At 40.1% G+C, this 25,895-nt stretch overlaps 1 protein-coding gene across 6 annotated transcripts in view; it reads left to right on the top strand.

The window, feature by feature from the left end:
* Nucleotides 1-21,963, top strand: part of setx (senataxin) — a 121,857-nt gene extending 99,894 nt beyond the window's left edge. For all 6 annotated transcript variants that reach the window (XM_073052705.1, XM_073052707.1, XM_073052708.1 and 3 more), the window contains 6 exons: nucleotides 886-1,073; nucleotides 6,588-6,680; nucleotides 8,095-8,271; nucleotides 15,260-15,358; nucleotides 16,608-16,695; nucleotides 18,958-21,963. In XM_073052705.1, coding sequence (XP_072908806.1) covers nucleotides 886-1,073; nucleotides 6,588-6,680; nucleotides 8,095-8,271; nucleotides 15,260-15,358; nucleotides 16,608-16,695; nucleotides 18,958-19,710 — 1,398 coding nt within the window. In that variant the 3' untranslated portion in view covers nucleotides 19,711-21,963. The remainder of the gene's footprint in view (nucleotides 1-885; nucleotides 1,074-6,587; nucleotides 6,681-8,094; nucleotides 8,272-15,259; nucleotides 15,359-16,607; nucleotides 16,696-18,957) is intronic.
* Nucleotides 21,964-25,895: the final 3,932 nt, after the last annotated feature.

The raw sequence follows: 25,895 nt of genomic DNA on the forward strand, positions 1-25,895 counted from the left end.
CGACTAAGTTTCTTGTGCTGGGAAATTTTGAGCAATTTTGTTTATCATTCAGTCATTTTGTATCTTGGACAAAAACTGCAGGGTCCCATTCTAGTTAATTTCTTTCTCCAACCACCTTGGTTACTAAATTTCTTTTCACACCAGTTCTTCTCTTGTCAATGCTCTTCTCTAGGTTTTTGGCATATTGACCAGTATGTGGTTATGCACTAATTACAGTTACAGCATACATGTAAGTTACTCTGAAACAGTGTTTACTGCTTCCAAGGATTTTCTCTCACTGATAAGAACTTGCCTGTTAGTCAGTACCTCTCCCCCTCTCCCTTCCTCTGCACCTTCCCCACTGTCTTCCTTACAGTATGATGACTAGAACTGCACACAATATTGCAGTTGTGGTCTAACCATTGTTTTATAATGTTGTACCAAGGTTTTCCATCTTGCATTATCTATGACGGTTGAAGCTCTTTCCATCTTCCAGGCAACTTTAGCACAAAGTAGTCTTCCCAGACTTGAAAGTTTAGATTTATGAGCTGTTAAGATGTTTTCAAACATTTCATGGGCTATTTTGTCTAAGCAAATGTATCAGCTGCCATTTTGAATCCAGACTTGCTTTTCATAAAGTTCAACATTCCAGTTCTATAGTATACACAGGAAAAAGACGTACCTGACTAGATTCACCAATATGCAAGTTCCAGCCATTATACAGCTACAATACAGATGTGATACTAAAATTAGAACCATTGGTCAAGGTTTCCCATATTTATATTTATTTATTCTAATATGTTTACAAAGAAACCATATTTCTTTGTGTTTACTTAATGTCCTTCTCCTCCTGCACTTACTGGAAATCATTGGGGGGAAATAATTAATGCTTCTTTCTTTTTATAGAAAGCAAAAGAGTTAGGCTATGGTCGATCAATGATGTGCCGGATACAAAGGTGTCTGCAAGGCGAAGTGAATCAGAGCAATTTTGGACGTGGCTCAGCCCTGTTACTGCTGACCCAGTACAGAATGCATCCAGACATCTGCCTGTTTCCCTCCAAATACATATATAAAAACATGTTGAAAACTGACGCGTAAGGGAGTATTATTACTTGTGCAGGTTTCTCAAGAATGATCTATATCTATCTGGAGTTTTTGCTGTTTACATTTATACTTAATGCTGTCTTTCAGCTGGATGTCAGCTTGAAAAGTGGTTGACAAATCCAATAATAATACAAAAGACTTAAGAAAAAAGTAAAACTGCAGCAAATCACATTCCTAATAGAAACATAGAAAACCGATGGCACAATACTGGCCTTTCGGCCCACAAAGTTGTACTGAACATGTCCCTACCTTAGAAGAAACCTCTGACTATCCACATGATTTATGTCACCTTTCATCCTCTGTCGCTCCATGGAGAAAAGTCCGAGTTCACTCAACCTGTTCTCATAAGGCATGCTCCCCAATCCAGGCAACATCCTTGTAAATCTCCTCTGCACCCTTTCTATGGCTTCCACATCCTTCCTGTAGTGAGGCGACCAGAACTGAGCACAGTCAAGTGGGGTCTGACCAGGGTCCTATATAGCTGCAACATTACCTCTCGACTCCTAAATTCAATTCCACAATTAATGAAGACCAATACACCGTACGCCTTTTTAACCACAGAGTTAACCTGCACAGCTGCTTTGAGCGTCCTATGGACTCGGACCCCCCCCCGATCCCTCTGATCCTCTACACTGCCAAGAGTCTTACCATTAATACTATATGCCATCATATTTGACCTACCAAAATGAACCACTTCACACTTAGCTGGGTTGAACTCCATCTGCCACTTCTCAGCCCAGTTTTGCATCTTATCAATGTCCCGCTGTAACCTGACAGCCCTCCACACTACCCACACCACTTCCAACCTTTGTGTCATAAGCAAACTTACTAACCCATCCTTCCACTTCCTCATCCAGGTCATTTATAAAAATCACAAAGAGTAAGGGTCCCAGAACAAATTCCTGAGGCACTCCACTGACCTCCATGCAGAATATGACCCATCTACAACCACTCTTTGCCTTCTGTGGGCAAGCCAGTTCTGGATCCACAAAGCAATGTCCCCTTGGATCCTATGCCTCCTTACTTTCTCAATAAGCCTTGCATGGGGTACCTTATCAAATGCCTTGTTGGAATCCATGTACGCTACATCTACTGCTCTTACTTCATCAATGTGTTTAATCACATCCTCAAAAAATTCAATCAAGCTCATGAGGCACGACCTGCCCTTGACAAAGCCATGCTGACTACTCCTAATCATATTATACCTCTCCAAATGTTCATAAATCCTGCCTCTCAGGATCTTCTCCATCAACTTACCAACCACTGAGGTAAGAGTCACTGGGCTACAATTTCCTGGGCTATCTCTACTCCCTTTCTTGAATAAAGGAACAACATTCACAACCCTCCAATCCTCTGGAACTTGTCCCGTCCCCATTGATGATGCAAAGATCATTGCCAGAGGCTCAGCAATCTTCTCCTTCACCTCCCACAGTAGCCTGGGGTACATTACAGCCTTTGTACACCACGGTTCCTGTACCCTACCATAACTTCCCTGTCTCATTGGAACGTACCTATGCAGAACCCACACAAATATCCCCTGAAGATTTGCCACATTTCTTCTGTACTTTTCCCTGAGAACATCAATTTCCAATTTAAGCTTTCAGTTTCCTGCCTGATAGCTTCATAATTCACCTTACTCCAATTAAACGCTTTTCTAACTTGTTTGTTCTTATCTCCCTCCAATGCTATTGTAAAGGAGATAGAATTATGATCACTACCTCCAAGATGCTCTCCCACTGAGAGATCTGACACCTGACCGGGTTCATTTCCCAATACCAGATCAAGTACAGCCTCTCCTTTTGTAGGCTTATCTACATACTGTATCAAGAAACCTTCCTGAACACACCTAACAAACTCCACCCCATCTGAACCCCTCGCTCTAGGGAGATGCCAGTTGATATTTGGGAAATTACAATCTCCTATCATGACAACTCTGTTATTATTACACCTTTCCAGGATCTGTTTCTTTATCTGCTCCTCAATATCCTTGTTACTATTGGGCGGCCCATAAGAAAACACCCATTAAAGTTATTGACCCCTTCCTTTTCCTAACCTCCACCCACAGAGACTCTGTAGACAATCCCTCCGTGGCATCCTCCTTTTCTTCAACCGTCCCTTCTCTATCACCTGCCTATCCTCCCTCTCACACCATCTACAAGCTTTCTCTATTTGTGAGCCAACCTTGTCTTCCCAGTCTCTTTAGTTCGTTTCCCATCCTCTCAACAATTCTAGTTTAAGCTCTCCCCAGTAGCCTTAGCAAACCTCCCCGCCAGGATATTGGTCTCCCTGGGATTCAAGTGCAACCCATCCTTTTTGTACAGGTTGCACCTGCCCCAAAAGAGGTCCCAATGATCCAAAAATCTGAATCCCTGCCGCCTGCTCCAGTCCCTCAGCCACGCATTTATCCTCCACCTCATCCTATTCCTATTCTCACTGTCACATGGCACAGACAGTAATCCCAAGATTACGACCTTTGCGGTCCTGTTTCTCAGCTTCCTTCCTAACTCCCAGTAGTCTTTTTTCAGGACCTCTTCCCTTTTCCAACCTATGTCATTGTTACCAATATGTACCATGACCTCTGGCTGTTCTCCCTCCCACTGCAGGATATCTTGGACACGATCAGTAACATCCCGGACCCTGGCACCTGGGAGGCAAACTACCATCCGAGTTTCTTTCCTGCGTCCACAGAATCACCTGTCTGACCCCCTAACTATAGAGTCCTCTATCACTACTGCCTTCCTCTTCCTTTCCCTACCCTTTTGAGCCACAGGGCCAGACTCTGTGCCAGAGGCACAGCCACTGTTGGTTCCCCCAGGTAGGCTGTTTCTCCCCCCCCCAACAGTACTCAAACAGGAGTACTTATTGTCAAAGGGTACAGCCACAGGGGTACTCTCTAGTACCTGACTCTTCCCCTTCTCCCTCCGGACTGTGACTCACTTGTCTGTCTCCTATGGCCCTGGTGTAATCACCTGCCTATAACTCCTTTCTATCACTTCCTCGCTCACCCTGACCAGGTGAAAGTCATCGAGCTGCATCTCCTTTTCCCTAACTCGGAACTGCAGCTCAACACACTGGTGCAGATATGGCCATCCGGGAGGCTGGGAGACTCCAGGACCTCCCACATCTGACACCAAGCACAGAAAACTGGCACCACACACACATTACTTCCTTTCTGCAATTACCACAGGTAGACCTACTTCACTTCGTCCCGTTACCGCCTAAGCCCCTTGAGCCAAAGGCCCATCACTCTGCTGCCTGCTGGATATGGTGGTCTTCTGTTTAGACCTTTCACACTCTACTGGCTGATGTCACGCGCCTGTGCAGTCTTTCCTCTCTTTTACCCCGAGTAGTAAAACTGCCTTCGCTCCAGAAATCAGCTGTTCACTAACCATTTTAATACTTTTAAAATAAATCCTAAATTGTCAAGCCTTCAGGAATTTGACCTGCTGCAGTTTTACTTTTATGAAGTCTAGTTAAAAAATATTTTCATATTGAACCTTTTTGTAAAGACTTTGAAAATGATTCTTCCAAGTAGAAAATATGTTTGTACTACATTTTTCTGGAGAGTTCAGTATGAATGCTGTATTTCAAAGTAGTCTCTATTTAAGTGTTTTTTCCTCCCCTAAATTTGAATTATTTTACAGAATGCATAGTCATCATTAATGTGACTTATTTGTGTATATTTATATTAATGCAAATAAGCTTCCTCATTGATGCTACCACTCTGAGTAAAGAAATTCCCCCTTGTGTTACCTCTAAACTTTTGCCCCCTAACTCTCAACTCATGTCCTATTGTTTGAATCTCCCCTACTCTCAATGGAAAGAGCCTATCCACGTCAACTCTATCCCCCTCATAATTTTAAATACCTCTATCAAGTCCCCCCTCAACCTTCTAGACCCCAAAGAATAAAGACCTAACTTGTTCAACCATTCCCTGTAACTTAGGTGCTGAAACCCAGGTAACATTCTAGTAACTCTTCTCTATTTTGTTGACATCTTTCCTATAATTCGGTGACCAGAACTGTACATAATACTCCAAATTCGGCTTTACCAATGCCTTGTACAATTTTAACATTACATCCCAACTCCTATACTCAATGCTCTGATTTATAAAGGCCAGCATACCAAAAGCTTTCTTCACCACCCTAGCCACATGAGATTCCACCTTCAGGGAACTATGTGCCATTGCTCCTAGATTACTCTGTTCTACTATATTCTTCAATGCCCTACCATTTACCATGTATGTCTTATTTCGATTGTTCCTACCAAAATGTAGCACCTCACACTTATCAGCATTAAATTCCCATCTGCTATCGTTCGGCCCACTCTTCTAACTGGCCTAAATCTCTCTGCAAGCTTTGAAGACCTACTTCATTATCCACAACGCCACCTACCTTAGTATCATCTGCATACTTACTAATCCAATTTACAACCCCATCATCCAGATCATTAATGTATATGACAAACAACATTGGACCCAGTACAGATCCCTGAGGCACACCACTAATCACCGGCCTCCAACCTGACAAACAGTTATCCACCACTACTCTCTGGCATCTCCCATCTAGCCACTGTGGAATCTATTTTACTACTTCAATATTAATGCCTAACGATTGAACCTTCCTAACTAACCTTCCGTGTGGAACCTATGGACAAACTGCTGAGGAGCTCTATGGAGGCAGAGTGACGTTTTGGATCGAGACCCTGCATCAGGTCTGAGAGTGTAGAGGGGAGATAGCATTATAGAGGGAGAAGGGCTGACAGGCAGTAGGTGGAACTGGGTAACGAGGGGGATGATGGACAAGTGGAGCTGGGGGAGTAGATTAGAATGCCAGTAGTTGATGTGGAGACAACAGTGGGCTGCAAGTTAAGAAAGGTGATATGTGGAACCAGATAAAGGATCCCTTTCTTCCTTAGTTTCCTTTATTTTCCCCCTCTCAGATTCCATATCCTGCACCCTATGTTGTGTCCCCCTTTTCCCCCTACCCCCACCCTGCCTAACTATCTGCATATCATTCCCCTCGTCACCTTCAGGCCCCTGCCTTCCCTCCTCCCCCCCCCCCCCCCACCTCTTTACACAGGCTCTCTGTCTACTGTGCTGTCAGTCCTGATGTAGAATATTGTCCCAAAGAATAGAGTATCCTTCTGCCTCCACAGATGCTGCCTGACCCACTGAGTTCCTCTATCAGTTTGCTTCTTACTCCAGCTTCCAGCATCTTCAGGTTCCTTTGGCGTTGTACATCATAGAAGTTCTTCAGGCTTCGGAACGCTGTTGTCTCAATTTAATCTATACAGACTGTTAAGCTATTGACACACATATATTTAATGCATTGCCACTCTTCTTTTGTAATTTTGAAAGGTAAAGAATGTAATGCTCTAATTTCAAAATGAATGTTTCCTTTTAATGATGTTTTGAAATGTAATTTTAATGGCTTTTGGTATACATAAGAAATTAATGTGACTATTTCTGATCTCCTCCATCCTCTTACTCCTGTGTTTTTCAGAAATGTAGAGATGGAGCGGTGTCGGCTTAGCTGGCCTTTCCAGTCGTATATGTTATTTGATGTGACAGATGGATATGAACGCAGGGATAAAGAGTATGTTCTATACCTTGTTGTTTCCCCTTTGTCTTATTTTGTATTCATGTGCATGACAGAGTGACTGCTAGAACTGAGCAGATAGATGGGAGCTATACTTCCTGCCAGAACACTCCTTGCTTTTGTGGATTGTCTTGTTTTTAACTTATAATAAGCAATATACACTCAGTGGATACTTTATTAAGTACCTCCTTTAACCTAATGAAGTGACCACTGAATGTATGTTCCTGGTTTTCTGCTGTTGTAGCACATTCACTTTGCGGTTCGACATCCTGTGCATTCAGAGATGTTTTTCTGCAAACCACTATTGTAACGCATGGGCATATTAGCTACTGTCACCTTCCTGTCAGCTTGAACCTGTCTAGCCATTCTCCTCTGACCTCTCTCATTATCAAGATGTTTTTGCCCACAGGACTGCCACTCTGAATGTTTTTTTCTTTGGCACCAATAATCATTCCGTGGTCAGGGTCACTTAGAACACATTTCTTCCCCATTCTGATATTTCATCTGAACAACTGAACCTCTTGTCCGTATCTGCATGCTTTTACGCATTGAGTTGCTGCCACATGATTGGCTGATTTCATATTTGCATTATTGAGCGGGTTTACAGTGGCCACTGAGTGTATAGAAGGTTTTATTTTAGCAGCTATCGAGAAGACATTCCTTACTGCTCGAGAGTAGAAGTGAATGTAATAAACATTCTGCCACTTGAGTTTAATTCAGCTGCTTGAGAGCTTTGCGGTCTGATCATTCACGATCAGATAAAGATAATGTATTGCTTTTTGAGTTTGGTGTTTAAACTACTACAGGATAGATTTTGTGTGTTGATCACCACCTAATAGTTATTTTAAATCTAAGCACTATTTTTATTAAATGAGTAAGTATTGTAATTGTACTGTAATGTGGGGAATTATTTAGTTGATACTGCTTATAATTTAATAAGAAATAGAACAAATTTCTTAGCACATAGAAGAATGAGGAGAGGATTGATAGAGGTATACAAAATTGAGGGGGGTATAGATAGAGTAAATGCAAATAGGTTTTTTGCACTGAGGTTAGGCAAGAGGAGAACTAGAGGTCATGGGTTAAAGGTGAAATGCTTAAGTGGAACACAAGGGGGATCTTCACTCATAGGATGGTGAGAGTTGGAATGAGCTGCGTGCAGAAGTGGTGGTTGGTGCTCTGGTTTCAGCGTGTAAGGAAAATTTGGATAAATACATGGATGGGAGGGGTATGGAGGGCTATAGTCTGGATGCAGGTTAATGGGACGAGGCAGATTAATTGTTCTGTTACAAATTGATGGGCTGAAGGGCCTGTTTCTTTGATTCTAACACTTTAAAGTGAATTCTTAACCAGGGCTTATCATGGTTACTTCATCTTTTGCCTTATATCTTCATTGAACCTTTTATTGCAGCTCTTATGCTAACCCACAGGAAGTGAAATTGGTGATGGCTTTAATCAGTATGATTGCAGAGAAGCAAAAAGGAAGTTGCCGTAAACTTGGAGTGATCACACCATATAATGCACAGAAACAGGAGATCATCAATCAAATTGAGCACGAATGTAGAAAGGATAGGCTTGAAAACGGCAGGTATGTGAAGAGTATATATTAGAAACATTGCAGCTGATGTGCATATTGTGTGTTTCATTTGTTTTAAACATAGCTTTGAATACATTTTTCTTTATTTGCCTTATTCATAATCAAATTGTAAAAGAGAAGACAGTTTTCTTAAGTAAAATGTCTTGCTCTGTTGAGCTAATTTTTCATCTTGAGCACCAAAATTGAGTTTTGGCACCTACAATGTTGCCTGTCCTTAATTTTGTGGTATTTTCTCTGCTTCCTTTGACTCTGGATAAGTGCTTAGGCTACCAACTAGTGGCCTAACTGTACCAATAAAGTTTTCATCCTGTTTGCTAAGATTTATGGAAGTAATGAGATCAGCTCTAATGGAACTTTTGGAGCCAGTTCCTGGACTATTTCAAAATGCACATGCCATGTTAGGCTGGAGTAATTTCACCACATTGTCTCGTAGTGCTGCTCCTGTTAAATGACTACCAACCACTGCCCTTTTTGTGCAGTTTTGATTCTGGTTTTCTCTCTGATTACAAACTTTTGACTTGGTACAGCAAGCTGACTGAAATGAAATTCTTTGTTTTTCATAGAATTGTTGAGGGAAAGCATGTTCATTAATTTGGTAAGTGAGGCTGAAGATGCTGATTACAAATAAGTTCATTAACCATTTATTTACAGACAAGCAGTAAAATACTCAACCAAGCATCTAAGATAGATAGATAGATAGATACTTTATTCATCCCCATGGGGAAATTCAACTTTTTTTTTTCCCAATGTCCCATACACTTGTTGTAGCAAAACTAATTACATACAATACTTAACTCAGTAAAAAATATAATATGCATCTAAATCACTATCTCAAAAAGCATTAATAATAGCTTTTAAAAAGTTCTTAAGTCCTGGCGGTTGAATTGTAAAGCCTAATGGCATTGGGGAGTATTGACCTCTTCATCCTGTCTGAGGAGCATTGCATCGATAGTAACCTGTCGCTGAAACTGCTTCTCTTTCTCTGGATGGTGCTATGTAGAGGATGTTCAGAGTTTTCCATAATTGACCGTAGCCTACTCAGCGCCCTTCGCTCAGCTACCGATGTTAAACTCTCCAGTACTTTGCCCACGACAGAGCCCGCCTTCCTTACCAGCTTATTAAGACGTGAGGCGTCCCTCTTCTTAATGCTTCCTCCCCAACACGCCACCACAAAGAAGAGGGCGCTCTCCACAACTGACCTATAGAACATCTTCAGCATCTCACTACAGACATTGAATGACGCCAACCTTCTAAGGAAGTACAGTCGACTCTGTGCCTTCCTGCACAAGGCATCTGTGTTGGCAGTCCAGTCTAGCTTCTCGTCTAACTGTACTCCCAGATACTTGTAGGTCTTAACCTGCTCCACACATTCTCCATTAAAGTCAAACAAGTACTCAGCTAAGCCACCCTGTTACAAAAACTATGACACTAAATGTTCAGTAACACTTTAAACTCAACAGGTACTTTAAGTCTTCCTAAGTTACACAACTACAAAACTAAACATTCAACAGATGCTTAGCTAAGTATTCACATGGGGCCTCCTATATCTGCAGCATACTTTCCCGGTGGTTCTTAAGCATCTCAGTGAGAAGAGGACCCTCTGGAGACAAAGGAAAGAGCCCAAGTCTGTTGCACGTGCTGTTGAAGTCAAGTTTATTGTTATTTAACTATAAACAGTACATGTATATAATGTATATGGAAATGAGACACTTCTCTAAACCAAGGTGTAAAGCACAATAGTACACATAACACACAATAACATATGAAGATAAGGATAAAATCTACAGATGAATCACACACAAATAACAAACTAAAGTGCATTAATATTAAATATTGTAATGTATGGAATAGGTTAACCAGTGACACTTTGAATACATCGTGGCAGAGAGTTCAAAAGCCTAATGGCCTGAGGGAAGGTCAAGTTTCTCATCCTGACTGTTCTTGTTTTAATGCATTGTAGTCTCCTGCTTGATGGTAGAAAGTCAAAGCTGGATGAATGGGTGAGATCCTTAATAATACAAAGGGCCCTGCGTATGCACAACTCCTGATAACCCCTGATACCCCTGATGTGGCCAGAACCCAAAACCAGTGCCATGACACGCAGAATAATCAATGGAAAAGAGCTAATGTGTCATGAATGGGCCAATCAATGACTAGCGTGGCAGAAGCAGCTTTCGCCTGACAAGTAAACTAACCTTTCACATTACAAGAACGTAGATTAATATAGTGCAGAAACTAGTCCTTTGGTCCACAAAGTTGTGCCAAACTAATTAAATTAGTAATCAAATGCTCAGTTAAACTGATCCTTTCTGCCTGTACAATATCCATATCCTTCCATTTCCTACACGTTCATCTGCGTAATCTAAAAGCCTCTACTTTGCCTCCATGACCATCCCTGACAATACAGTCCAGGCACCCATAACTCTGTGTATATATATATAACATAAACAAGCTTGCTCAACACATTTCCTTTGAACTTAACCCCCTCTCATCTTAAATGTTTACCTTTTGCTATTAAACATTTCAGCCCTGTGATAAAAGATACTACTGTCGGCTCCATCTGTACCTCTCAATCTTATAAGCCTCTATCTGCAATCCCCTCAGTCTCCCCAGGAAATAAAACTACCCATGTTTGTCCAACTTCTCCTTATAGTACACACACTCAAATCCACACAGCACCCTCCTGCACCCTCTCCAAAACCTCAACATCTTCCCTCTAATGAGGTAATCAGAACTGATGCAATACTCCAGATGCAGCTTAGCTAGAGTTTTATAAGGTGCAACATACTTCTGAACTCTTGAACTCCATTCCTCAATTAATCAAGTCAACCATGCCTTCTTTATCACCCTATCAACCTGTTTGTAGCCACTTTAAGAGAGCTATGGTTTTGGACTCCTACATCTCTCTGCTCATTATAGTGTTAAGAGTCTTGCTATTAAAAGTGTCTTTACATATGACTTCCTAAAGTGCAACATTTCACATTTGGCCAGGTTAATATGTGCCATTTTTCTGCACATAGGTGCAACTGAATATATGCTGCAATATCCTTTGCCATCTTCTACCCTCTCCACAACACCATTCTTCATATCATCTGCAGACTTACTAACTCACCCATCTGTTTGCACTCAAGTTGTTTATCTCACACAGCAGAGGTCCTAGTATGGATCTCTGTGGAACATCACTGATCACAGCCCTCTAGCCAGAATAAGACCCATCAACCTCTACCCTCCCTTTTCTATAGTCAAGCCAGTTCTAAACTCAAAGAGCCAACTCACCATGGATACCATGCATTTTAATCTTCTGGATGAGCCTCCCATGAGGGACTTGTCAAATGCCTTACTAAAGTTCATTTACAGAAGACAACATCCACAGCTCTTCCTTCATCAATCACCTTGGTCACCTCCTTGAAAAACTCAAATCAGGTTAGTAAGACATAACTTACCCACGCAAAACCATGCTGATTGTCCCTAATTAGGTCATGGTTTTCCAAATACTCATATATCCTATCCCCAAGAATCCTCTCTGGCATTTTCCCTACCTCTGACATGATACAATAGTTTCCAGGATTATCCCTATTTCCCTTCTTGAATAATGGAATATTAACTACTTGTTATTCCTCTGGAACCTCACCTGTGGCTGGAGAGGACACAGATAGTGGTCAAGGCTCTAATAATCTTATCTCCTGTGTGTCTCAATAATTTGGAGGTATTTTTCATCAGGCCCTGGGCTCTTATCCACCTTAATGTTCTTCTAGAGAACACTACCTCCTTTATCTTGAAATGCCCAAACAAATTAGTACACTCCACACTGATCTCCGTAGCCTCTCCATCCTTCTCCTTGGTAAATACTGATGCAGGGTACTCATTTAGGACCTCAACTACATCCTCTCCCTCCAAGTACATGTTCTCTTTATCCTTGAGTGGTCTGACCCTCTTCCCTAGTTATCCCTTTTATGCGTGTATAGAATGGCTTGGGATTCTCTTTAATCCTTCTTGCTAAGGATTTTTCATAGTCCTTCCTGGTTTTCTTGGATTAGGCCACCTGGCCTGTCGAAACTGCTCTGCCATTCAATAAGATCATGGCTGATCTGGCCATGGACTCATCTCCACCTACCAGCCTTTTTCCCCATAACCTTTAATTCCCCTACTATACAAAAATCTGTCCAACCTTGTCTTAAATATACTTACTGAGGTAGGCTCCACTGCTTCATTGTGCAGAGAATGTCACAGATTCACCATTCTCTAAGAAAAGCAGCTTCTCCTCCTCTTCATCCTAAATCTACTCCCCCGATTCTTCAGGCAATGTTCCCTGGTTCTAGTCTCACTTAGCAGTGGAAGCAACTTTCCTACCTCTGTCTTATCTATACCTTTCATAATTTTATATGTTTCTATAAGATCTCATCTCATATTCTGTATTCTAGCAAGTACAGTCCCAGGCGACTCAATCTCTCCTCATAGTCTAACCCCTTCATCTCTGGAATCGACCTGGTGCTGGGTCCACAACTGTTTATGATTTACATTAACGATCTGGAAGAGGGGAACAAGTGTAGTGTATCTAAGTTTGCTGATGATACTAAATTGAGTGGAAAAGCAAATTGTGCAGAAGGTATGGAGAGTCTGCAGAGAGATATAGATAGGTTAAGTGGGTGTGCAAGGGTGTGGCAGATGTGGTAAATGTGAGGTCATCTGCTTTGGAAGGAAAAATGGAAGAGCAGATTATTATTTAAATGGTAAGAAAACTGCAGCATGCTGCTGTGCAGAGGGACTTGGGAATGCCTGTGCATGAATCACAAAAGGTTGGTTTGCAGGTTCAGCAGGCTATCAAGAAGACAAATGGAATGTTGCCCTCCTTTGTTAGAGGGATTGAATTTCAGAGCAGGGAGGTTATGCTGCAATTGTACAGGGTACTGGTGAGGCCGCACCTGGAGTACTGCGTGCAGTTCTAGTCTCCTTACTTGAAGGATACACTGGCTTTGGAGGCAGTACAGAAGAAACCCACCTGGATGTACTTAACAAATTCTGCCTTGTGCATATCTCTTGCACTAAGGATATTTCAGTCTATATAAGAGAAATTGAAGTCACCCACTGCAGCAATTCTGTTGTTTTTGCACCTTCCTAATCTGCATACCTATTCAATGTCCTGCTGGTTATTTTGGTGGGGGTGGTATAATCCTATTCTTAATTTTGAGTTCTGTCAAATTGACTCAGTGGATGAGCCCTCCATTGTCTCGTCTGAGTGAAGTTGTATTGTTTGTGGTTAATAGTGCAATCACCCCCCTCTTTTTTTAAAACCACCCTCTGTCTTTCCTAAAACATGGAATCCATGAAACCCTTAAGTATCTATTCCTGTCACATTCTCAACCAAGTTTCTGTTATGGTCACAATATTGTTCTATCTTCTAGGTTCATCACTCTTACCCATAATACTCCAAGCATTAAAATACACACATTTCAAGATATCCAAGCAAGCGCCTATTGCCTTGCTCCTGCCTGCTTTTACTCGTTACGATATCTACCTTCCTCTCAATCCCTCCACTTTCTGACCTGGTGCTCTGGTTTCCATCCCTCTGCTAAACTAGTTTAAATCCTCCCAATAGCATCAGCAAACCTGCTAGCCAGGATATGTTTCCTCCCCAGTTAAAGTGCAACCCGTCCTTGTACAAGTTATCCCTACTTCAGAAGAGCTTCCAGTGATCCACAATGTGAAAACCTGCCCCCTGACTAATTCCTCAACTCTTCATTCATCTGTTATATCTTCCTATTCCTGCCTTGATTAGCACATGGCACTGGGTGTAATCCAGAAATTACTACCTTCAATGTGATGCTTTTTCAGTCTCTATACTCACTGCATAGGACCTCATCCCCCTTTCTATCTATGTCATTGGTGCCAATGTACACCACAGCTCCTGGCTGCTCACCCTATCCCTTGAGAATGTTCTCCAGCCACTGCAGGACATCCTCAACCCTCCCACCTGGTGGAACACACCATCAAGACCACAGAATTTCCTTTCTGCCCCACTAATGACCAAGGGACACTATTGCTCTGTCTGACTACCCTTCTCTGCTCAAAGGTGATCATAGTGCCACTGACCTGGTTGCTGCTGTCGTACTTTAGTAGGTCATTCTGCCCTCAGCAATGTCCAGGGGGTGTAGTTGTTGCTGAGGGGAATCCTGCACTGACTACTTGCCCCTCTTAACTTCTGGTGGTCACTCATCTCTCCGAAGCCTGTACTTTGGGTGTGACCATCTCAGTATAAGTATCGTCAATGAAGCCTTCAGCTTGCTGGATGATTCTGATCCACTTCCGTTCCCCTGACCTGGTCCATCAGGAGCTGCACCTGGGTGCACTTCATGTTTTTATGCTTCTTGCATAGCTCGGTAAGAATTCAAGTCAAAGTGAAATCCCATCAAGTATTCGAAGATGAAATTTGGGTTTGACTCAAAGCAGTCTTTAAGGTGCTCTAGATATTTCTGTTTATCCTTTGAAAACCAAAAAATAAAGGCCACAACTGGGGATTTTAAAAAGCAATTAAAGCAGATCTCATCACTTCCTAATGATAAGGGGTAAATGAACAAGTGTGTGATCCTTGTCATTTTCAATTGGCCCACATTAGAAAGCACATAAATATTGAAGAAGCTGCAATCAGTTTTACACTATGGTGTCCATTGTCTCAATAGTTTCCCAGTACTGAATGACGAGTCTTTTGCATAAGCAACGATCAGAGGCCATTGCAGTCGGATTCTGAAGAATGCCCTATGCATGCCAGTTTGGAGTCCGTTTCTTCACATTAGACTTGAACAAAAATAAAATTGATGGAGATGAGCATCAACTTGCTCAGATGGACAGAAGCAAAATTGTTTCAACATTCAGAATTTGTATTTCTTTTCTGTAAATCTTCCTGTGTGTCTTGTCATCTATGATTGTGTTTAAATTTAATAAATTATATTTGTAATTCTAACAATTGTTTTCTCTTTTCCAGAGCAGTGCAAGTTGGTACAGTGGATGGATTCCAAGGATGCGAGAAGGATTGCATTATTGTTAGCTGCGTTAGGGCAAACAGTCTTCAGGGATCTATTGGGTGAAGTGATTTTTTTTCAATCAACAGTTGGTCTTAACTGTCATATGCACTTTGTGGAATTTACATGCAGAGCCCTCCCTGATTCCAAACCTGTTAATTCTCTTTTCAGCCATAGCCTGTCCATCTCAGGCTTGAATGTATTCAATGACTCAGGGTGCATGGTGCTTAAGGAACAGAATTTAAAGATTCATAACCATCTGACAAAAATTTCTCCTTGTGTCTGCCTTAATTTGTTCATCCTTTATTCTGAAGCTCTGCTCTCTAGACCTACACTCCTTTGAAGGAGAAAACATCTTTGCAACATCCATCTTTCAAACTTCCCAAAATAACTTGTGTGTTTAAGATAAAGCCTTTTATTTTGGGAACAAATTGAATGATCCTAGTGTGAACTGCCAGCAATTAGAGTATATGCCTACTGAAATAAAGAATCAAAATGGTATGTAACACCAAAGCTTTGTACAATTGCAGTAGGACTGCTCTGCTTTTGTGCTTTATCCCCTTGCAAGTGCAACTGTACAGAAAAGTACAAGCACACCTTCCCGTATTCCATCCTAGAAAACTGCACAATAACCATTTAGTGTTATAATTATAGTAACGATGCCAATTTAAAATCTGATACAGTATTGAGGGTTATATTTAATAATCATATTTAAAATTGTAAATCAGTAACACAAGACTAATCCCCAATGATGCCTTGTGCAAGGCTCCAGTTCATTTTACATTGAAAACGAGGATCAGTATCAGTGTGAATATAATACATTGCAAGTGTTGTTATGTGGAGGGAGGGGGGCAATGCACTGAAGAATAGAGCTAGCATAACATGTAAGCATGTGTGCAGGAAAGATCAAAATGTCATGATCATCACAGAATGTATTTATATCTGCATTTTTAGAAATCAGTTTAAGAAAAGTTGTTTTGATGTATTGTTTTCAGAAACTGCTCCAGGCCAATTGCCAGTCCTAATGCTCCTCCTGGGGCTCTCCCTAAAGTCACTTCTCTTTTTAAAAAAGTAATAATTTAATTCAGAAAATTGATGCTGCAAAAAAATGTTCTAGCATTTTGTGATAAGCATGCAGAAACCTCATTGGACATGAGGTTGAGAAAACCCCAGGTATAATTTTTTTTAAACCCTGGACACATTAATTTATAAGAATGAGTGTTGCTAATTATCCAGAGTAACAATTATTTTATTCTCCTTTACATTTGTGTACTAGAATTGCCATCAAATAATTTTGAATCTTTTTTGCAGGTTCTTAGCAGACCGGCAACGAATGAATGTTACGATAACCCGAGCTCGTTTTAGTCTTTTCATTCTTGGACATTTGAAGACTCTTATGGTTAGTTCAAACATATTTATATTGTGATTTTCCAGGAACTATTATCAGTTGACATGTCAAGCAGGATAAGAGTTTCAACAATAATAATGATTATCTATAAATAATTCTAAACCTACAGTATAATATAAACAACTTTAGTAGAAAACACTCTGCAGTTCAGGCTGCTTCCAGAAAGAGCATGTTTCAGGTTGACTGTGAACCAGGAAAGTGAGAAAATGCATCAAGATAAGTCACAGAGACAGTGGGGGGAGGATTGCTGGGGAAAATGGGTGTATATCTCATAGTATTAGGCCAGGATTGGCCATTTGATCCCAGTATTTACTCTGGTTATCTGTGGTTCACTTATAATGGTGGAAATAACTTCAAAAAATTTTGCATGCTTTAAAAGTGAAAATTCATTGCAACTTTGAATGAATGGCCCATATCATTCTCTACTGTCTTAATTATTTATATAGTTAAATTTTATTGTTCAAGATTCATAGGCCTAGATATCATAGTCAGTAGCTTAAAAAATGTAACTTTCCATTCATCTTGCACAGAGTTTACTGGGCTACAGGGTACATACTTAAGACCATTCTGCCGTAACTTATAGGAGCAGAATTAGGCCATTTGGCTCATCAAGTCTGCTCCACCATTTCATTATGGCTGACACAATTTTCCTCTCAGCCCCAATCTCATGCCTTTTCCCTGTATCCCTACATGCCCTGACCAATCAAGAATCTTTCAACCTTTACCTTAAATATAACCATATAACAATTACAGCATGGAAACAGGCCATCTCGGCCCTTCTAGTCTGTGCCGAACACTTACTCTCACCTAGTCCCACTGGCCCGCACTCAGCCCATAACCCTCCATTCCTTTCTTGTCCATATACCTATCCAATTTTACTTTAAATGACAATACCGAACCTGCCTCTACCACTTCTACTGAAACTCATTCCACACAGAGGAATGCATACAGACTATATGCCAAGCCTGCCAAGCCAAGGCTGTATGCATACAGACTTGGCTTCCACAGCTGCCTGTGGCAAAGAATTCCACAGATTGTTCACCCTCTGGCTAAAGAAGTTCCTCCTCATCTCCATTCTAAAAGCTTGGCCCTCTATTCTGAGGCTGTCCCCTCTGGAATTAGACTCTCCCACCATAGGAAACATCCTCTCCACATACACTCTATCAGGGCCTTTCACCATATAGTAGGTTTCAATGAGGTCACCCCTCATTCTTCAGAATTCCAGTGAATACAGATTCAGAGCCATCAAACGCTCTTCATATGACAAGCCCTTCAATCCTGGAATCATTTTCGTGAATCCTCCTTTGAATCCTTTCCAGTTTCAGCACATCACTCGCTCTTGTACATTGGCTGGTCCAGTTTGTGAATGGTACAGGCCTTTTGTGGCATCAGTACATAGGTAAAGAAGCATGATTGTTCAACCAATCACATTGAAGGATCCTCACTTAGACAGAAACCTGGAATCTAAACCAGTCAATGTTAATTCATTTTAAACTGGGTACTGAGCATAGAATTAAGGTTGCTTTAAAAAATCTGGATTGAGAAAAACAGCATCTTTTTGGGGGAAATTTGTAGCACTAAATGTTTCCTGAAGGAATGAGTTTCCATATTTAAAAAATAAATTCAGTGATTTTGAAAGGTAATTCAGCGTATTTGAAAGGTACTGTAGTTCAGCGAGTTTGTCTGACACTAATTATCAATTATGCTATTTAAAATTTCAGTGCTGAATATGTAAGCTGAAAATTTATCTGGCATTTTTAAAAACAACTGTGGGACAAATACTCCAGATCAGGCCATTGCACATCTTTCAATACCATTCTTATGACTATGGTAATGGTAAATTTCCACTATTCCATAATATTCAGGTTAGTGTATGATATTGCAGCTGAAAGGAGAAAATCAGATATATCTTTGAGTACTGGCTTGAATGTAACATGTGGATCATGGAATGTAAGAGAAGAAACCTTTTTGACAGTGGTAAAAATGTCAAATTCGTGACCTTTTAAGTGTAGTGGAAATGGAATCGATCATTATCGTTGTATTGGCACAAGAGAATAATTTTCAGATCAGTGAGAAAAGACGAGAGGGATGGGGCTGACAGATTTGTTCTGCTTAAAGCTAACATGGACTTTTTAGTCAAAAACCTGTATAGTAGCAATTCTATAGAGAGTTTGTCCATTATGTGTGAAAATGGAACAATGTACAGTAAATGTGTTTATCTTTTCTACTCTGCATACTTTCTCCTCAATTTAGGAAGATAAAGACTGGAATGCTTTGATTCAGGATGCCAAGAAACGAGGAGCCATTGTGAAAACGCGTGAAAAGGAATATAAAAAGGACTGTCTAAAAGTTACAAAACCAAGACCCACTTACCACAGAAATGTTTCGGATCCAGGTGCATACGCAAATGAAAGGGAACCCGTTCCTCCTCTCAAAAAATTCAGGAGGGAAAGTTTGAACTTAAATGTCGCTTCAAATCAATTTACTGACATCAGCAATGCACAAGTTTCCAAGCAACCGATCCCTTCTCAACCAACTGCACTGCAACAACAGTGTCGGCCTCAGGCTTCAGCTGCTGTACAGCCTGCAGCATCGAGTACTGCTAGACATCCTCAGACATCAGGTAGGTCAGAGCAATCATCTCACTATAGACAGAAGGATCCGAGATTGGCCCGAAGAGAGGCATTATCCATAGAGGTTCAGCCACAATTAAAAACCGATCAGTCTTTTTCAAAGTCAAGTGATGCTTTGCCACCACATTCATCCAGTGGTAGGCACGAGGCAACACATGCTTCACACTTTGGACAGATGCCAAGAAATTCTGTTTCCTGGGCTGATGATGCTTCTACTTCCAAATCGAGTTCAGCTTTTCCTTCTGGAGCTTCTGTGGATAAAGCTGGTAATGATACAGCATACAGGCTCAACAAATCTGTAAGTTCCAGGAGGGACATAAGTGCTGAAAAAGAGAAAAAATATGATGGACAACAAAAACGGAGAGCGTATTGAAATGTTTGTTTTTAAAAGTATTCTATTAATGCTTTTGACTCTATTGTCCTCATACAAGGTTGGTGCAAAATGTACTTCTCAAAATACATAATCATTGATTGGTGTATAAACCATGGGATCATAGAATATGGTGCATTTGTTTTACAGTTTTATTGCGGAACACCATTTTGTATTCTTGGCATTTTTCCTTTATCTTATTTACCTGTTTTCCTTGCCCAAGCAGCCAGGTATCCTGCTTTAGGACTTCAGTCAGTGTTCATTTCTGACTGGTTGCCTGAATGTGTGCAAAAGCTTGTGTGGTTCCTTAGCAGTTTCCCTCGTTGGAATGGCTGAGTCTTTACATAAAGGAGACACAGACACTGGGCCATTTCAGCTCATGCACCAACAGCTCTATCTGTGACATAATCAGTATTTAACGGTTGTTTTTAAAACAATTCTCTGACAAAGCTAGAATCTTTAGTTGTAACGTGTACAATTCCAGACTGATCTCATTGAGTCATTAGGTTTAAGACATCAACCTCATCATGGTATCAAGAAAGCCCCAGAATTTAACTGTTTATCCAATACATTCTTGTAGCACATTTCTAAGTGACAGATTATCTTTGAGCACTTTTCAGAAGATTTGAAGTGTAATGGTAAGTTATAAGTGCGCACCTTGTTCTTTCGCAATTTATTGAGAGTGGGTTTTAATAACTGGCACAGGATTAACAAGACTTGACCCTACCACCTACCGCCTTTTCAGAAACTCCCGATGTGAATGTCTATTACATTATAAATTATTTTACTCAATGACAAAACAGTTTCAAGTAATCTAAATAAAATAAATTACTCAGAAATGCAAATAGAGGAATGGTTGCTCTGTAATATTTGCAAGGTGTTCTGTCCAGCCACAAACAGCTTGTGGCTGGCTGCTTAGTAATTATTAGACTCTGTATATGCATCTGTTGATTTAAATTTGTAGGTAATATGTATATAATTGTTATTCCAAAGATCATCATTGCAACTGGACAGTCATTGTATGTATAATTTTAAAGGTTCCAGTGTTTAAAGGATTTGAAGAATAACCTTCAGAGCATTGTTTTTGGAAGTGCTGAGGGGATTAGTTATTGAGATATATAAACACTGAACAGTGAATTTTTGTGCACACGTGTGTGAAAATGTCTGAACTAATGCAGTACTAGGAAATACTGTGCTATTACAAAAGGCACATCACCTCCAGATTCCACACTAAAGGTTTGTAAAGCTCCTTAAAATAATGAATGTCAGGCTTACAGGTTTCACAGAGTAATCAGGGCAGAATTTGTCAACTTTGCTCATTATGCAAAATAGTCCTTCATCTTAAGAGTGAGGACTTGGTGACTTTGTTTCCCTTCTTAACTCTCCCAGTAGAATAGTATAGATACTTTAAAATATATTGAATGTTTTCTTTGTTTACTTAATAAAATTGGTTTCTAAAATTTCATAAGCAGCGTGTGGTTATCTAACTTCTAGAAAACCTGATTCTGAGCATTTTGCAGGTAAAAACAGACGTTGCTCAACTTGCTGTGTTTGAATACTGTTTTCTGTTTGTTCATGAACCAAAACTGGCATCATTTATAAATCAATTAGATTGGACTACCCTTAGTGCAGATGGGAATGTGATGTGAATAGAAGGTAACAGGTTTTGATCATTCAAGTACTGTTTTTGGAGTTTAAGCTGTTTCAAGATTTTCTTTAAATACAAAGTGGTGTAAATATTTTGTATGATTTTCATGACTACCTTTATTGCCAAGACACTGTAAAATGTCATTAGATCCAATGATTTACCCTGTACCTTTACAGATTTGTTGTCCAAAAGCTACAGTAGCCCGAAGAACAGACATTTCTGCAGGTTTGACTAGCATTGTTGCTATGTTCCAACTCTGTCCAACGTATCCATTCTAAATTTAAAAACGAATAACAAGAATATTTATATGGCAGCTTCCTTCAAACTTTAATTTTATGTGGTCTAATATCCGGAAAAGTGTAAATAATCTGACATTGTCTTAGTTGTAAGAGTGCCAGATTTTGGACATCGAATCTGTATAACTGAATATCTGTAATTCATTGTAGCAAATTTTATTACATGATGTGTTCGTAAAGCTGACATCAAAAGTTAATGAAATTTGAAAGATCAGTTCTGCTGTATGTAAATTCCCTGAATTTATTTGTACTCTACCCATTTATGAGTAGCAATTTTTTTTAATATATAAAATAAAACACTTGTATTCGGTGTTCGTTGAGTTACTGTATCAACTGGTGTCATACAGACATGTAGACGGGAAAGGCCAAGGTTCAGTCTTGAATTTGATGTAGTAATTTGGGACTATATTTTTAAAAAAATATTTGTAACTAAAGAAAAGAGAAATCGGGGAATTCTCACTTCCATTGAAACAATGAACAAACGTATGTATGTTTTGGGCTATGGACGGCACCAGCAAGGTGACCTTTATTGCCCCATGTTGATCAGCTAGGTTTAGCTGTGTCCATCATTGAATAGAATACCAGTGACCTCCATCCACTTTCTTACAGAAGAAAGGTATTTAGAAAGACGCTGTGATAAAGGTTCATTCGGATTCAACTTTTAAGGACAAATGGGCCAAAACTCTACTATATTCTAATTAGGTTTATTCAGTACATTAATATTTACCACAATTCTGTGCTTTACTGTCTGATGTGAAGTTAGTTGTAATGAAGAAGGAAGGTAAGTGATACCGGCCTAATTTCAGAGGTCTAGTCAAAACTAGTAAAGATGCTCTAAACAAAAAAAAATTTTGTGGGTGCTGACATTGTTGAGCATTTTGTTTAAGTACTTGAGTACAAGATGAAGTTCACAACTAGTAAACTTGAATCTTATAATATCCAGGTTGCACATGTTCCGTTCCTTGTTGATAAAGCAGTATCTCAACCTTTTGTGAATTTTGACTAATATTTTCCCTAAATTAAATGGGATACAAATTGCACAATTAGAATCCCAAACATATGTTGCTGAGTTCCTGAGCAGATCCAGCAAATAAGTTTCTAACTGATTTTGTTCAAGAAAAATACTGCATTAGTTTTTTCCCAAAGGTCAAAACTTCTGGAAATACAATTATACGAGTATGTTTCTTGCTCAAAGCACAAAATACATTTAAAACTAATTGGCATTTTATAACTAGTGATCAACATGCTCTTTGTTAAAAATAGAAAATCATTTTTTATAAAGAAGCCTATTCCATAATGACTTCTACATCACACCAAAAAACTATAGGCAGTCCCTGAATTAAGCAAGGGTTCCATTCCTGAGCTGACTTAAGCTGACCATAAGCTGACTTAACTATAAGTCCCGAAACATCCATTTCCTATTGCTACCCAGATTTTATCATTCTAGCTATAATTCTTTCATTTTCTCACTACCTTAATGCTTTAAAAATGTCTCAGAATTTCTGTAAAATCGGATTTCCATAAGTCAGGTCTGGGGAAGTCTCTATTTGGTGTTGTGTATAAATATGTGCCTCTGAATTAGTAACAGGAAATGTTACCATACAGGTCCATACAGGTCCTCAACCTCCTGTCAGTTAATAATATCTGGCTATGACCTCACCCTGCATTTTCATTTTCCTGTGATAATTTTTCACACTTGATTACCAAATGTCTATCTGCCTCTGTCTTAAAAATTCTGATTCTAAAATCACCTTTTGATGAAGCAAGTTCCAAAGACATTCGAAGTTCTGTGAGAAAAAAAGTTTTGCCTGCTCTGTCATAAAAGGGCAGCTTCATATTTTTAAACTGACCTCTAGCTTTAGATTCTCCACATCCAATCTCAAGACTGCAGAATCTTACAATCAAATTGCAGAATCTTAAGAAAGAAATTAGAAAAGCTAAAAGAAGATACGAGGTTGCTTTGGCAAGTAAGGTGAAAATAAATCCAAAGGGTTTCTACAGTTATATTAATAGCAAAAGGATAGTGAGGGATAAAATTGGTCCTTTAGAGAATCAGAGTGGACAGCTATGTGTGGAGCCAAAAGAGATGGGGGAGATTTTGAACAATTTCTTTTCTTCAGTATTCACTAAGGAGAAGGATATTGAATTGTGTAAGGTAAGGGAAACAAGTAGGGAAGTTATGGAAACTATGACGATTAAAGAGGAGGAAGTACTGGGGCTTTTAAGGGATATAAAAGTGGATAAATCTCTGGTTCCTGACAGGATATTCCCTCAGACCTTGAGGAAAGTTAGTGTAGAAATAGCAGGGTCTCTGACAGAAATATTTCAAATGTCATTAGAAACAGGGTTGGTGCCGGAGGATTGGCATATTGCTCATGTGGTTCCATTGTTTACAAAGAGTTCTAAGAGTAAACCTAGCAATTTATAGGCCTGTCAGTTTGATGTCAGCGGTGGGTAAATTAATGGAAAGTATTCTTGGAGATGGTATACATAATTATCTTAGGAACAGTCAGCATGGATTTGTGCGTGGAAGGTCATGTTTGACAAATCTTACTGAATTTTTTGAAGAGATGAGGAAAGTTGATGAGGGTAAAGCAGTGGATGTTGTCTATATGGACTTCAGTAAGGCTTTTGACAAGGTTCCTCATGGCAGGTTAGTTAGGAAGGTTCAATCGTTAGGTATTAATATTGAAGTAGTAAAATGGATTCAACAGTGGCTGGATGGGAGATGCCAGAGAGTAGTGGTGGATAACTGTCAGGTTGGAAGCCGGTGACTAGTGGTGTGCCTCAGGGATCTGTACTGGGTCCAATGTTGTTTGTCATATACATTAATGATCTGGATGATGGGATGGTAAATTGGATTAGTAAGTATGCAGATGATACTAAAGTAGGTGGTGGTGTTGATAATGAAGTAGGTTTTCAAAGCTTTCAGAGAGAATTAGGCCAGTTAGAAGAGTGGGCTGAACAATGGCAGATGGGAGTTTAATGCTGATAAGTGTGAGGTGCTACATTTTGGTAGGAATAATCCAAATAAGACATACATGGTAAATGGTAGGGCATTGAAGAATGCAGTAGAACAGAGTGATCTAGGAATAATGGTGCATAGTTCCCTGAAGGTGGAATCTCATGTGGATAGGGTGGTGAAGAAAGTTTTTGGTATGCTGGCCTTTATAAATCAGAGCATTGAGTATAGGAGTTGGGATGTAATGTTAAAATTGTACAAGGCATCGGTAAGACCGAATTTGGAGTATTGTGTACAGTTCTGGTCACTGAATTATAGGAAAGATGTCAACAAAATAGAGGACAGAGAAGATTTACTAGAATGTTAACAACAACACACACAAAATGCTGGTGGAACACAGCAGGCCAGGCAGCATCTATAGGGAGAAGCGCTGTCGACGTTTCGGGCCGAGACCCTTCGTCAGGACTAACCCAAAGGAAATATAGTAAGGGAGGTGCAACTGTCAGCTGGCTTTACTAACTCGGAGAGCAAGTGAGTCTGTTTAAATCGACCCAACCACCCAGCTTGCAGCTTAGTGGGATGGTGGTATAGGTGGGGAGAGAAGACACATGGGAAATGGCTTCCACCTACCTGGCAGGATTTGTCTGCAGCCTTGCAGCTACCAACAAATCCATCACCATCCATCCCATGGGTCTCCCTAACTCTCCATGTGAATGGGGTGCCCATTAGTCAGGCGTTTGAGAGGACCCGTATTTCAGAGAATTGCAATAAATTATTCAAATATTATTTTCCTTTCACAAAGCCATATTAACTCTGGTTATCATTTTCTCTAAGTGTACTGCATGAAACACTGAAATCCAGGAATATTGAGAATCCATTCCTACAGAGACTTGGCTGGCACCAGGGCAGGAATGGATTCTCAATATTCCTGGATTTCAGTGTTTTAAAAGGGATGGGGGGAGGAGGGGTGGCATTACTGGTTAGGGATACTATTACAGCTACAGAAAGAGTGGGTAATGTAGCAGAATCCTGGTTTGAGTCAGTATGGGTGGAAGTCAGGAACAGGAAGGGAGCAGTTACTCTATTGGGAGTATTCTATAGGCCCCCTGGTAGCATCAGAGATACTGAGGAGCAGATTGGGAGACGGATTTTGGAAAGGTGCAAAAATAACAGGGTTGTTATCATGGGTGACTTTAACTTCCCTAATATTGATTGGCACCTGATTAGTTCCAATTGTTTAGATAGGGCGGAGTTTGTTAAGTGTGTCCAGGACGGATTCCTG

This window comes from Hemitrygon akajei, chromosome 7, assembly GCF_048418815.1.
Source record: "Hemitrygon akajei chromosome 7, sHemAka1.3, whole genome shotgun sequence".
NCBI lineage: Eukaryota > Metazoa > Chordata > Chondrichthyes > Myliobatiformes > Dasyatidae > Hemitrygon > Hemitrygon akajei.